The sequence below is a fragment of the Phascolarctos cinereus genome, unplaced genomic scaffold, assembly GCF_003287225.1.
Source record: "Phascolarctos cinereus isolate Bilbo 61053 unplaced genomic scaffold, phaCin_HiC Scaffold_1;HRSCAF=81, whole genome shotgun sequence".
In the NCBI taxonomy this organism is placed as follows: Eukaryota; Metazoa; Chordata; class Mammalia; order Diprotodontia; family Phascolarctidae; genus Phascolarctos; species Phascolarctos cinereus.
Genome location: NW_027555514.1, coordinates 151,578,784 through 151,593,823, shown reverse-complemented (window position 1 = coordinate 151,593,823; position 15,040 = coordinate 151,578,784). Strand labels below are relative to the sequence as shown.

The window sequence follows — 15,040 nt, the reverse complement described above, 5'->3', positions numbered from 1 at the left end:
AAAACCAGTTCTTCAAGTAGAAGGGGAGGGGCACAGGTAAATACTTAACTGTCAGGAAAATTATTAAAGGGAAAATACTTGAAAGAGTTTCACACATATGCTACAGATCATAGGTACTTCACACATCTATGAGATTGGAATCCTAGTCATGCAACTTTTACTCCTTCTGTGCTTCACCAATAGATGGGAATCAGAACACCACCATAGTGGTATTCTAGCTTACAAGAAATAAAGGTCAACTAAAACTCTCTCTAATATTACCTGCTCTACTCTAAGTATAGGGCAGCTTGGTGGCAGAGTGGAAAGAGTGCTAGACCTGGAGTAATCTGGCTCCATCATATTAGTTGTGCGACCCTAGGCAAGTCACTTAACCCTCGGTTCCTCATTTGTATGATGAACTGGAGAAGGAAATGGAAAACAATTCTAGTATCTTTGCCAAGAAAACCCCCAATTGAGGTCACAAAGAATTGGACATGACTGAAAAGACTGAACTATAACCCTGACTTGGACAACAACATGAATTAGATTCAGCCCAGGAACAGCAAATACAGTTCTATTTTGAGCCTACTGAGTAGAATTTAGGATTCTGTCAGTATTATTTAAAGTATTACATCTCCCTCCCTCTGTTTCTCCCCCCCAACCCCCCTTCGCGCGCGCTCTCTCTCTCTGTCTCTGTTGCTCTCTCTCTGTCTGTTGCGCTCTCTCTCTCTCTTGCTCTCCGTGTCTCACACACATATTTTAGTAATATTGCTGATCTTGTAATTCAAATCATGAAAGTTTCATATGGATATAATATGACATCAGTATAGCAAAAGAAAGAATGAAGCTTAAGCATTTTTTCTGATTTGATTAAAACAAAAGGAAGGGCAAAAATGTTATATTTCTCTTCAAATGAATCAGTCAGGGTGGGTGCATAAGAAATACCCCTGCACCTAATGACTAATAAAACAAAATTTACAATAAGATTTGCATGCTCTTATACTGTAATGATTATCATTTTAAAACTAGCTTTTTGCCTTCGAGCTATCGGGGGAAAGACCTACAGGAAAATTACTGTCGAAATCCTCGAGGGGAAGAAGGGGGACCTTGGTGTTTCACAAGCAATCCAGAGGTACGCCATGAAGTCTGTGACATTCCTCAGTGTTCAGAAGGTAAATTAACAACATTAACGCATGGTGGGACACTGTTTCCCTGTGATGTGGAAATCTAACCCTCCTGACTGTTAATAGAAACTAATTAAATTACCAATGGAAATGGGCATTAGAAGTGGTTTATATGTGATTAATTTAGAGATTAATCTTTAAGAGGATTGTTAAATATGGAGGGAATATAGTTCCAGTTTGAATGTGAAATAATGAACATGGTTCTCTCCTGCAGGTGGCAATAGGAGCTGGCTGAGTTAAACCCCACAGAGAGAGCCTTGAGGTAGCTTCAGGAATCCCTTCAGGGGGAGGACAGGAGAGGGAGAAACTCTCTCTTTCATTCAGGGGTATGCACGTGTGCACACACACATTGCTCCTCCTCGCTTCGGCCCCTTCCTTACAATTCCCAAAGGGGCAGGTTAGGGAGTAGACCTGTTAGTCATGTATCAATTCCACTCACCAGACAGCTGCTTCTGTGGAAGCTTTGTCCTGGAAGACATCGGAGAAGAATATAGGATCGGGACAATGCAAGCCTTTTTACTCTGTGTGCTTTGGAGGACATGGTACTTGTGCTCTACTGGACATATGGGGAGCACTAAGCACAACACAGAATATTATCTGAGAGGTAACAGTAGTGGTTCCCAAGCTTTCTTGATTGAAGGCACCCTAAATTTATTTTTATTTTTTTTACCTCCTCCCACAGCATAAATGGGCATTGTCCATGCTATTGCAGTGGAAAACTGAATGATTCACAAGATGGAAGAATAAGCATTTCAGCATTATCTGTGGTTATATTTACTTAGGTAAATCTGGCTGCTAAATAGCTGGAACTATGAATTTTGTCAGAAATTCAACATTTTAAAAAACGTACATCCAAAACATGAATTCTGCTGTATTAGGAATTCAATGGGGTTTTTTAAATAAGTACTCAGGGGTTTACTGGAATGGTGCCCATGTTTTCTAGCAAGATGTTTCATTAGTTTGCTGTGAACCAAAGGCCTTGCTTGACAATTTTCCTCCACATGCATTAATTTGATATTAGGATGATTTTCATCGCTATCATTGTTGGATAATTGTTACAAAGTAATTTTTTAATTGTTCATTGATTTAAAGTTAATTTAACTTTGTGGTAGAGCCAGTTCTATTTTTGCTTTGTAAACTATCACTTTCCATTCCATATCACATTCTGTTCATTATACCTTTCTCCATGTTTTCTTAAAAAAAAAATAAACTTGCCTATGGTAACTATGAACAAGTCTGTTTTGTATGAACAAGGGTATAACAAAGCATTTGAAGTAAATTTACACATAGGACAGAAGTTCCTATTTTTAGAGGGTCTCCATTGCTACAGTTTATGTGGAAAAGTTCTGAGCTGTCCCCCAAATGTACTGACTTCAGTCAGATGACTGACTGGCTGGCTGCTTGACTGACTGACCAACATAGACTGTTAGAGGGGAAGTGAAAGCAAAGAGCACTTTTCCAGCTTCCTTTATCTTATTAGCCTATGAACTTTTGGTCTCTGAATTGTTTGCACTCATTCCTACTCACTCAGAAAAGAAGGCTTAAAATTAGGAATAAGAGCAAAGAGAAGGTTAAGGGATGAGCCTACTTCCCTCCCGACTCCCACCCCCCATATCACTACAGCTTACACTCACTCTATTTGGAAAGTATTATAAATATGAAATGGAAATAGAATGTTTGGAGCTTGGACTAATTATCTTTATAGACTAATCCTGTGGCTTGAAGAACCTGTGCTATTTGAATCAATATTATAATAAACCATGTTTTAAAAGAGTTATAGTGCAGTTTCAATTACAAAAGGATAGTTTTTTTTTGTGTGTGGAAAAACCCAAAGATAGACATTATATAGAATTTATTTAATAGCTGGGGGGAAAAAAACCTACAGATAAAAAACTTTTAACTGGAACCTGTGGTGAAAGTTTTCTACTCAGGTATATATATCATTATTATTAGTATTATTTTTATAAATAAAATAAAGTGGGACCTTTCCAAAGATATCTGCTGCTCATGCTGCAATTTGCCCAATAGTTGTCTCATCATTTAAAATACAAGTTTTGTATTCGTTTTTATGTTTCATGTGTTGGCCACCATCACCAAAATACTTGTGCCTATGTCATATTTCTAGTGAGAAATCTCTTGGAATTTAGTAAGATTGGTTCCCACAGCAGATAAGTCTGTCACTGGGACCATCCTTGAAGCCTTTCCAGCTTATTAAGACCTGCCCAAGCTTATCACTTTCTACTAATCTGTTCTGGGACAAATGATTTGATAAAGCTTTTGCAATGTTAACTTTTAAGATGGTAGTGACTAAACTAAGTCAACTAAAAGTTTTTTGAAATTTAAGTGAACTCCGTTATAAACTAGGTATTTAACATTAGATGTCAGGTATTCTTTTCTTTGAAATTTGAATCTTTTACACATAAGTTCTATTAACTGAAATGACAAATGTTCTCTCAAAGCATTAAGAACTAAGTTACACATGATGTAAGGGAAATACAACTTATATTTAATAGACACAAAATTTGACACATAAAACTCAATCTAGAAAATAAGCACTAAAAAATAAAATCATAAGCATGATTATACCATATATCTTTTAAAAGTTTTTCAAGTGAAAGAGTTTTGTCATTATTTGTTGTTCTCTACCATATTCTTAAAGTCCCTCCACTAATGAAATCCTGCTAATACTCACTATATATGTTCCCTACTCAATTACATTATCCATTTTAGGAAAGAAATAAGTTAACTCTATGTTTATGTGGTAAAGTTTGTGAAATGATGTTAACAACTCAAAAGAAGTTAAGAGAGGAATTGGCATGAGCTTTACACAAATAAACATCAGAATGATTTTATTTACCTGAAGATATTCTTTCCTAGCACAATATAATAAAACTTAGTAAGGGGATTAAAAAATAGCATAGGCACAGTTACAGAATATTTACAAATCACTGCTTTAGTGTATAAACACAGATCATCTATGTTTTTATACTGGACAACTCATGGAACACAAAACAGATCTGTTCATTTTTTGTTTATTGCTGCCATCAGAAAGATGTTAAAGTTGCATCAGCCTTTATGGGCTTTTTTCTTTCAGTTTATGTCCATCATTTAGGTTATATCTTTTCTTACCAAAAGAAGGCTACTTAAAAACAGAACACTTTATTTGGCTTGTGTTTATGTGGCTGAGTACAACATTTTATTTTGATCTTTTAAAGTGAAGGATTCATTTTTGCTGCTATAGAAATAGAAAAGATTTTATTGATGCCTTTAAAATAAGTGAGGCAGGACCAGTAGCAAAGTAGAAGGGTCATACTTATTCTTTTCAGTTTTATAGAACTATTGCCACCTGCTGGGGTACTTTAGCAGAAAGTCCTTTCAGAAAAGGATTTTTGCTCCCTAGGCCACACCATTCCCACCAAATTTGATTGAGATCTTGGAATTCTGAAATTTTGAAAAGTGTGTGTGTGTGTGTGTGTGTGTGTGTGGACTTGGAATGGGGAAGAGAAAATACTCCTTTGGTTTATTCTTCTCTCATTTTCTTGCCATGCATTGGATTACTAAAGGTGGTCCTCCTGTGCCTGACTAGAAACATGGGTTAGGAAAAGAGATTCCTAAAGAATCAAATAATTAAAGCTACTCACCTTGGGTAAGGTGATCTAGCCATATTTCCCTTCTTCCTCCTATTATTCTCTTTGACTCAGCCAGGTAAGTGTCTAGTAGAGAGTCCCCATCATTCTTTAGAAAGGGAAGAGGGCAGGGAAATGCTGAAGGGTATGACTGATTACACTTCAAATTGAGTTTTCTGATTGTGTGGATGTGTGTGTGTGTGTGTGTGTGTGTGTGTGTGTGTGTGTGTAGATATATATATATGTATATGTATTTATATGTTTATATGTAATATAAATAACATAAATATACATATATATATGTGTATGCAGTTAGATCTTGAATCTTAGGGATAGTGTCCAAATTCCTTAGTCTGACTTTTAAGACTTTAAGAGTGATGCCACTCTACCCAACCAATTACATTTATCACTATTCCCCATTGCACCCTCAGCTATTAATCCTGTCTGTTCATTCAGTAGGCTCATTCCCTTTACTTAGGGTGTTTTCCCCTCAGCACCTTTGATCATAGTATTTTCCCCAGCTGTCTCCTTCCTTTCCCCGACTGTCCGGTTTTTCTGCCTCCTCTCTTCCTGTCCATATATTCTAAGGCCCATCTTAAGTCATGCCTCCGCTATCATGCATTCTCTGATCTCAGCTGCCCATTTTATCTTGCAGAACTTACCTTTATAACATATTCTGGCATGTAATCATAAACTGCTGCGATGGACAATCACATATCATCTCCTGTTATGTTTGTAAATCTTGCTCCTCTAGCTAGATTATAGGTTCCCTAAACACAGGAGCCTATATTTATATTTATTGTTGTACCCTTTCCCCATACCTCTTCTCCATCTCTCACAGCACTTACTATAATGCTGAGTACAAAGCATGTATTCAATAAATAATAATGAGATTGACTGTAATAGCCAACATGCATATAGTGCTTCATTTTACAAAATGAATTATTTATTATCTCACTTGGTCCTCACAATGATAATGTAAGGGACAATTCTTGTTATTGTGTAAAAAATATATTGTTAGGGAAAAGTTACATCTGTAGGAGATAGACATAGGAGACGTTCATATTTGAGCATTATATACATATCACTTCCGTGGGAAGCCTTTCCATTGTCTTATCCTAAGAAAAGGAGGGAACAAAGAGAACTTCACTTTATTTGTATAAAAACACCCCGCAAGGTATAGAAGGATTGGAACTAAATAATTGTGTGAACCATTCATATGCAAAACTGAAATGTGCTGACACCTGACCTATTTGAAGGGTATCATTGTGAAAATGAGCCACGTAGAGGAGTTGGGTCAATCCAAATGCCTTCAGCAGTGTGCTGTTAGCCTCCCTCATTTGCATAGTAGGTACCTGCAGATTTCAGAAGGCTGGAGCTGCTTAGTATCAGGGTGAAGGAAAGAGTGAAACAATGCTTTGTCTTTGTACAGATTAGCCAACAATGAAAGGAATCAGAGTGGGAAAACAAAGTAGTGATGTGTTTATACCTGAAACACTTTTATTAAAAAAAAATGATCAATAAAAGCTCATAAATTTGCTGAAATCTAACCTTCAAGTTTTACTTGCTTATCATTGGGGCAGATTAAATTTGAAGATGGTCAGGTTCTCTCCAGTTTAATAGCAAAAGACACCAAATTCACTTAAAATAATAGCAGTAGACCCCAAACAAATTATTTAATGGTTACAAATTAATTTTCAGGAAAGATAAAGCATTGATGTTTTTCTTCTGTATGTATGGTATGCCATAGCATCATTTAATCATTTGAAGAATCCTATGTTCAGTTAAGGAACGGTCAAGACAGGAGACCAGAATATAGTGGGTTTAGAGTTCTCAGTGTAACATTTGTGAAGCAACTCCATTGTCCAAAACAGACATATTAGTTTGCTAGGTAAGCTCTTTATGAATAGGGATTGTTTCATCATTGGTCTTTTTATCACCAGCACCTAGCAAATTTATTTTTCTGTGAAATTTGATTCAGTCAAAAGGCTCACTTAAGGATTTAGAAAGTCACATGTGGCCTTAATGCTGTAGGTTCCCCACGCCTGACCTAGCACAATATCTGACATACAACAAGTGCTTAATAGGTGCTGCTCACAGGTTCAGTTTATACCTTTTAAGAGACAAAAGCACAATGAATTAAACATAGGGAAGTTTCTATTATGTGATTTTGTAATAACAATTAAATTATTTACAAGAAAAATTCCAGAGAAATCCTATTTGGGTCAACATTATTATTAACAGAGTCTGTGGATCAATGGGATCAATATGTCCATTGGATAACACATAGTTTCTGACACAAGCGAGTATTCTGACTTCCTATACTGTTTGGTTACCTTCCTGTGACCTCTACCTTGGGTGCCTGGCTTTTATTTTATTATAACCTATTGGATCATTATAGGGTGAGTAACATGCTCTGTCAATAATGGAGATGGTAAAGAAAACAAATGGTTTTAGGACTTCTGGGAGAAAGGTATCCCTGGGAGAGGCTTAAATTCTCAATCTGCTAGACGCTTTTTACATGATTAAGTTCTGATTTTGCTCTTGATCTGGTTGAAACAACCAAATCTTAGATACCTAGTGCTTCACATTCAGGGTAACCTGACACCATCCTAAATATGTTTTAAATTTAAAGTCTTAAATTTAATTTCATAATACACCACCAACTATTACACTATTCTGAATCTGACTGAAAGGATATTTTTACTCTAACATTAAAAAAAATAATTTTATAACATCCTAAGCTAGACTACTGTATTAAAGTATCATTTAAAAAATTTCATGGTTGAAAAGATTGATGTTTTAATACAACAGTCATGTCCTTTTTTGTGCTGTCTTAGGCTAGTAACATGCTAATATTTTCTTTTCTTTTGGTAGTTGAATGTATGACTTGCAATGGGGAAAGTTACCGAGGTCCCATGGATCATACTGAATCAGGCAAGATATGTCAGCGCTGGGATCATCAGACACCACACCGACACAAATTCTTGCCAGAGAGGTAAAGATGTCTCCTGATTTTGTGTTGGCTCTACTTTTGAAAGTTCTCCTTATATCACCAGTTCAAGCACTTTGGCATTCCCACTTTGGGGCTGATGTTGATGATATCAGTAGACCAATAAACATAGAGTCAGAAACCTCCCCTTAATATGCATGATACTTTTGACACAGTTCTCAGGACCATCAGAGTTCTGGGAAAAGTTCATGATGAGGACATAATTACAGAGTTATAGCTCCATCTGGCACTAACTCAAGCCCCCAGTGGTTGGAATTCTCACCATCAGGATAGTTCTGGGGACAATGGTATCAGACAGGGTATGGTAGAACATTTACATGACTCATTTCCCTAACTCTTGCATATCTTGGGGGAAGGGGGAAGTGTAGAAGAGGAAGATTCATTAACAGTCCTGCAGGTCTGAACTACAGGAGCAGAGGATAAATTCGCTATTATTGTTGAGGTTGGCCTTTACGCCGTTCTAGAGCAGACAGTATTGTACAGTGAAAGGAGTGCTGAATTTAGAATCAGAGGAATTGAGTTTAAATCCCAGTTTTGCAGCTTACTACCTATGTGATCTTGGGCAAGTTACATTCTTTTGGGGTTTGGCTTTCTTATCTATAAAATGAAGGGTATGGAATAAATGATTTCTAAGTTCCTTTCAAGCTCTGAATCTATGATTCAAAGAAATAAGATTCTTCCTTTTTTTAGTGACATGTGCCATTTATGAGTCACATGTATTATTAATATAGGGTATATCTCTACAGGTGATGAGAAGTAGAGACCTAAAACAAAACAAACACAGAACTAAAGGATAGGGTTATTCTGACGAATTAGCCAGATCAGTGTTTATGTGGAAATTGTACAGTGAATGCAGATGCATCCAAACTCCCATTTTTTCCCCCCAAGAGATAGTTTGGGCCTGAATTATTCTGATAATTATCTGCATTATCCATTTCACTTTGCCTTGAATTTTTATGGTTTTTTTTAAAAGTTTCTGCAATTTTAAATATATGAACAAAAAATGCCAACAAATAATTATAAGGAAACTTCATTTCCCCCCTTTTGTTTGGCATTTACTAAGACATTTGTTTGGTCCTTTTCTAATTAAACCCCTACTTTAAAAAATGGCACCTCTCTTTTAGGTAATACCACAGGGAATATGGTAACAATTAAAATCAAGCAACAATTTCAGACTCTGCTAAGTTTAACGTAGAAGAAAGCAATATATAAGTATTTGCTTTTTTACTACTGGGACGGTGAGGACATGACCTAGAAATGCTCTATTAGCAGAATAAAGCTGTCATTAATAATGGAGCTATTGAAACATAATTTTCATTTTAAACTTAGATGTCCTACGAAAGGACCAGTTTTCTTACAGAGCATTCTATGGCAGGTCATATTTATATAATCCACTTTTAATTGTGTTCTGAGACAGGGATTCAGTTTTGTCTTTGGTTCTGGGCCACCAGAAGGCTTAAATAATTAGCAGAGTTAACCCTATCTGGCGCCCCACACTCAATAGCACATGAATGTCAACCTCATGGTTGATAGGTAGCAAATTCTAATAAAGCACAACACCAATGAAACCTCTCTTTTTTTGCCTCATGGGATCTGTGTTTAGTTGAAAAGCACTCCTTGAACAGAGGGCTGGGTGGTGTTTCCAGGCAGATTTACATGACACGTTTCTTGGTGTGCTTTGCAGATATCCTGACAAGGGCTTTGATGATAATTATTGCCGCAATCCTGATGGCAAGCCGAGGCCATGGTGCTATACTCTTGACCCTGACACCCCTTGGGAATACTGTGCAATTAAAACATGTGGTGAGTTAGAGACAAATTTATTGCTTCCTTTTCCTCTTGAGGGCTGGGTCTAAGTGGACAATTATCCACGAGATAGGTTAACAGCTCATTCCACCCATTCTTCGAATTTTACTGTTTTTTAAAAAAGAATTTTAAAATGTTTTCATTATAATCTTCACTCTTTTACATGCACATAGTGTTATTATTTTCAAAGACCTTTATACACATAATTCATAAGTAAGGTACAGGGAAAACAGGTAATGTTCTTCATTATATCAAGTGGATGAACATATGGAGAGAAATTGAGATTAATGGACATGTTCAAGGTCTCAGAGTCAGTGGAGAAATGAAAACTGAGACCTCTGTTTCTCTACTTCTGGTCCTGCACTCTTTCTGTTAAAGAACATTTTCTCCCCAGAGAGAATGCATGCGCTGCCAATGCAACCTGGGCTCTCTCTTGATGAATGACATATATAAGAATTAAGGATAATAAGCATAATAGAAACTACTAACACCTTTAGTGCACTACTAGTTAATCCTAGTCTAGCTGTCTGCTCTCATATGAGTCTGCAAAACACAATTCTAGTTCAATTCTAGCTCTCTTTCCTTCAGTATTCTCTTGCCTTCACATCAGTCTTTGCACAACAGTTTCATGACTCAATTCAATTAAAAAAATTCACTAAGCACTTACTGTGAACAAACTACTGTGATAATAAGCACTGGAAACAGAAAGCCTTAAATAAAATATGTATGTATTTAGGTATCTTCTGTGTACAACTTTTTTTTTAATACTGTGTTTTCCATTAGAATGGGAGCCTCTTGAGAGCAAGAATGTTGTTTTTGCCTGTCTTTATATTTCCAGGGACTTAGCACAATTCCTGGTACATTGCAAATACATAATAAATGTTTTTTAACTGAATGACTGACTAACTCCCCTCCTTAATACTTCTGTTTGCTACTACTAATGCTGATTTCCCTTTCCTCCTTTCTCAGTTTCATTCCTAAAGTAACTAATTCAACTCCAATCTACCTCTACCTTGGATCCTTTCCTCCTTTGTCCGCCACCATGTATCCCTTGCCAACTACACCCCTGGATTACTATTTACATGTTACCAATAAATCCTGAAGAAAGTCAAGTAACTAAGTCAACTCAGTATAGTACAAATTTATGTCATCTAACTTCAACTGTGAACTCATTGTAGTAAGATAATAATTTTATTCCTCCCTAATTGATTTCCTATTCTCCTCCCCACAGAAGCTATTCCAGACCTTTACTTCCCTCCACAAGCCTCCCCATTTCCTCTCAGCTGAGTACATTGCCTTTTATTTTTTTGAGAAAATTGAAGTTATTTTCCCTTTCTCTTCAAACCAAAAACCCTGCCACTTTCTCCTTCATTTCATCAGTCTCCTAATGACTTTGTAAGATAACTCCTCCCCATGTGCCCTTGATCCCATCACTGTCTTCTCCAGCAGACTCTCTTCACTACCCTCACTTCCTTTTTTTTCTAGTTTTCAGTGTGTATCTACTGACTCCTTCTTTGCTGCTTACAAACATGCCCAGGTCTCCCCCATTCTTAAAATAGGGGAGACCCAAGATTTTGCTATTGTCATGGGTTTCTCCCCTATATCTCTACCTCCCTTCTGAGAAAACGCTGTCTATGCTCATTGCCAGTCACCCCCTGTGTAATCTGGTTTCAGCCTCATCACTCAACTGAAACTTCAAAGTCAACAGTGTTTAGTATTTAAATACTCCTGAGATCTCATCCATTTGGGAATTCCTACACAAAAAGCAAATCACAGCCTATCTATGCCTATTCTCATCCTGTGTAACTGTGATCTCCTAAAACTTCACTATGTGGGGTCCCTAACTTTCTCCCAATATCTTGAGTGTACAAATGGAGCACTTTCTCCATCTTTCATCGCTCACTCATGTGATGATCCCATCTTCTCTTCCTATCATACAATGTCTTGATGACATCCTTTATTGCTGTTCTACAGAGTTCTTCATTGATCATATTTTGCAGCCTTCTCACATTTACCATTGATAAAGAGATTGCTTTTTACATATGTTTATTTTTAGTTCCTCAGAGGCAATGAGGTACCCTGCCTTGCTGCCATTTAATAACACCTGTAAAATGTTAGTATTGAAAAAGATGGGCCTTTTCTTTTATGGAAAGAAGGGGGGTCATTAAAAGAAATCTGCAATTCCCAATGGCAATTCTGCCTACTCTGTTCTTCTTTTTCAACTTTGTGCTCAGCTTGTTTGTTAGTATTTGTATTGTCTGTCCCAGATAAATATATTGTTGGACAAGTTATATAGTATGTCCATCTAAATGCATGTTGAAATCTGTTCAACCAACATTCTTCATTCCTTGGTTTTGCCTTTGTGTACTGTCAGGCCAAACTCCTCCAAATGTGGAGAAATCTCTTCCAGGAGACTCTAAAGAGTACTGTATACTGTGATAATCTAGATATCTGATTTATGTTCTTGCCCAGATAATGGGTAATCCAATGCCATATCAAAGTAGATTTCAGAAGTGGCTCTGAAGAAAGTTTTGAATTTCTTTTAGCCATTGTACTAGTATTTGACTGTAAATTCAGAGTTATGCAGCCAACATGTAAAAGATCTTTTGGTTTCTGGGTTTGCTGGGAAATTTTGGGTTAGAGCAAGGGAAGAGGAATTCACCTTCAAACAGGAGAACTCAAAGTTAAGCAAAATAATTACTTAAAAAGAAGGTTTCAAAGCAAAAGATAAAGGAAGAAGGGGAAGAAAATAAAAGATTAGAGAGAGAAAATGAGTGAGCCTACCAAGGTGTTAAAAAGGTGAGATGTTAACTAGATGATAAGAAGACTCCAGAGTTGAAGACTACCACAGACAGTCTGCCTCAGCTATTCTCTTGAGAGCTGGCCATAAGAACTACTTCAGTAAATAAAACAAAGGATTTGAAAACCCAATTATATAGTAAAAACAGTAATAGTAGTAATAATCACAGTAATACCAGCTAGTATTTATATTGTGCTTTCAGGCTTATAAAGTGCCTTACATATATTATTTCAATTGATCATAACAACAACCCTGGGAGAAAGTTGTTATAATCCTCATTTTAGAGATGAGGAAACTGAGGCTGGAAGACTCTTGATATCCAAAGTTCAGTTTAGTCTCCTTTCTATAAGACAGTGTAAAAGAGTAGGTCAAACACCTTTCTGTTCTCCAAGTTACGAATGAAGTGTTCCTTAAAAAGCAGAAGAGCTTCAATGTGTAAACAAAGAAGAAAAAAGAAATGAAGATGAAGAGGGAAATTCTGAAAGAGAAGAAGAATTGTTGAAAGCTTTGAGTTAAGTAAAGATGTGGGTTCTTCTCTTGGAAGAGGGAGCTATTCCTTTTCATCTAAGGAATAACCATGTGGCTCTACAGTGCCACCAAGTGAGAGATTACCCAGTAAGGGCCAAGGAAGAAGAAACAAGTCGTGGGAGTTAGTGACTACTGCTGAAGCAGCATTTGGTTGAACTAATGATAATAGAGAAGGCTGCTATATTCTTGGAGGATATGTGACCAGTCAATCAACAGGCATTTATTAAATGCATATGATGTTATAGTCATTGTGCTAGGCAGTGGGGATACAGAAATACAAAGAATGAAACTATTCCTAATCACAAGGAGTTTATATTCTGATGGAGAAGACAAAAAAGTATGTAAGTTATAATTATTTACAAATTATATCCAAAGTGTCAGGGAGGACCTCTTTACTGTGATGGCTATTACATCTTTTTTTGTAATTCATGTAGGAATAAATGATACTGCCAGAAGGACTCATTAAAAAACCTTTCTAAGGATGATGAAATTTCAGACAACAAACAAGCTTTTAAGGGCACAGGTAACTCTTTGACCACTAATAGCTGATGAAAGATATTGAGTTCAAAAAAAGAGGCAGATTTGGGAAAAGAAGAATATAAGTCACGAATATAAAATTTAGCATGATTTGGATGTTTGGATTTCTGTATTACAGATTAAAATATAGGACTGATGGACTTTTGGTCAGGGATAGAGTGGGCCTAACAAGAGATGATAAGAATATATGTGTTTGGAATCTTGTAAGTTTAAGGAAAAGGACTTTAAAAGATAAATAAAAGGAAACAGATCGTTGAAAGTAGAGAATTTTTTTCAAGAGCAGAGGCTTTTACCTTTCTTTGTACCTCTGGCACTTAGAACAATGCCTGCCTCATAATAGGTGCTTAATAAATGCTTGTTGATGGACTATATAGGAGAGAAGTATATTGTTATACTGTTAGATACCATAGGTAGTAGCTATGAGGCAGGAAGTAGAGAATAACAATAGAAAAAGCCAGAAATTCATAGGTGAAAATAGCTAGGAAAGGAGACAGAAAAAAAAATCCATGACTTCAATTTTCTATTTTAAAACTTGGTAGTGTGGTGAAAAGCCTTGAGATCATGCCATCTGAGGATCAGTTCAAAGAACTTGGCATGATGAGACACTTAACAAGACTATGCCTCTGTAGAGGCGCACCTCACAAGAGCATTTAGAGAACTGGTCTATAACTAATGTCTCTTTACTAGTGGCTTTTTAAAGATTCTGGCTAATTCTAGAGGTACTGAAAGTATACAAAAGTAAAGATTTTTAAAAAGGACAAATCAGTAGAGATTGTAAATTATAAATCAGAGGACGTGAATTCATTTTTTTTGGTCAAATTCTAGAAGGCATTCTAGGACACATTATTTGAATGGATGATTAATAAATAACCAGAGTGGTACTGACAAAGAACCAGCATGTCTGCATTAAGAATAATTCCTGGGGACATAAAAAGGGCACCTCTTCCAAGAGGCCTTTCCTTATTTCCATAGCTTCTCCTGCCTTTTCTTCAAAGGCTAGCTTGCTTGCATTCTTTAATTATGTTTATGCACTGATTTATATGTGTTATTTCCTTCATTAGAATGTAAGCTCCATAAGGGCAAGGCTTATTTTGGATTTTTCTTTGTATCCTTAGGGCTTAGCACAGGGCTTAATAAAGTATGTAATACATTTTTTAAAACACTTTTTGATGATGGATTTAGAGGTGGAAAGAAGCTTAGAAAACATCAAATCTAACCCCTTCATTTTGTAGATGAGTAAACTGAGGCATAGAAAGTTAAAGAAATTTGTCACACAAGGATTAAAGAAAAAGGCAGAATTTTAAATCTGGTCTCTGACTCCAAAACTCTTGTACTCTCTCTACTACACTACAACAACCTAATTTCCTTTTTTCTTTTTGAAGAATTTATTAGTTTGGTTGATCAGGGGAATGCTGATATTCTTTACTTAGATGTTAGTAAACCATTTAACTTAAGTCATGTTATATTTGCAGCAAAGAGAGATATGGGGTAGATAATATTTCAGTTGCATGATTTCAACATTGTTTGAATGCTCAGACCTAAAAAATAACCATCAGTGTTTTGATGT

General features: G+C 36.3%; 1 protein-coding gene across 4 annotated transcripts in view; it reads left to right on the top strand.

Annotated features, from left to right (window-relative positions):
- Positions 1-15,040, top strand: part of HGF (hepatocyte growth factor) — a 101,415-nt gene that overhangs the window by 32,894 nt on the left and 53,481 nt on the right. For 2 of the 4 annotated variants that reach the window (XM_020984470.2, XM_020984469.2), the window contains 3 exons: positions 1,009-1,151; positions 7,667-7,787; positions 9,487-9,605. In XM_020984470.2, the coding sequence (XP_020840129.1) occupies positions 1,009-1,151; positions 7,667-7,787; positions 9,487-9,605 (383 nt within the window). Of the gene's footprint in view, positions 1-1,008; positions 1,152-1,377; positions 2,383-7,666; positions 7,788-9,486; positions 9,606-15,040 lie in introns of those variants that run through there. The other 2 variants (XM_020984471.2, XM_020984472.2) reach the window with 2 other exon arrangements.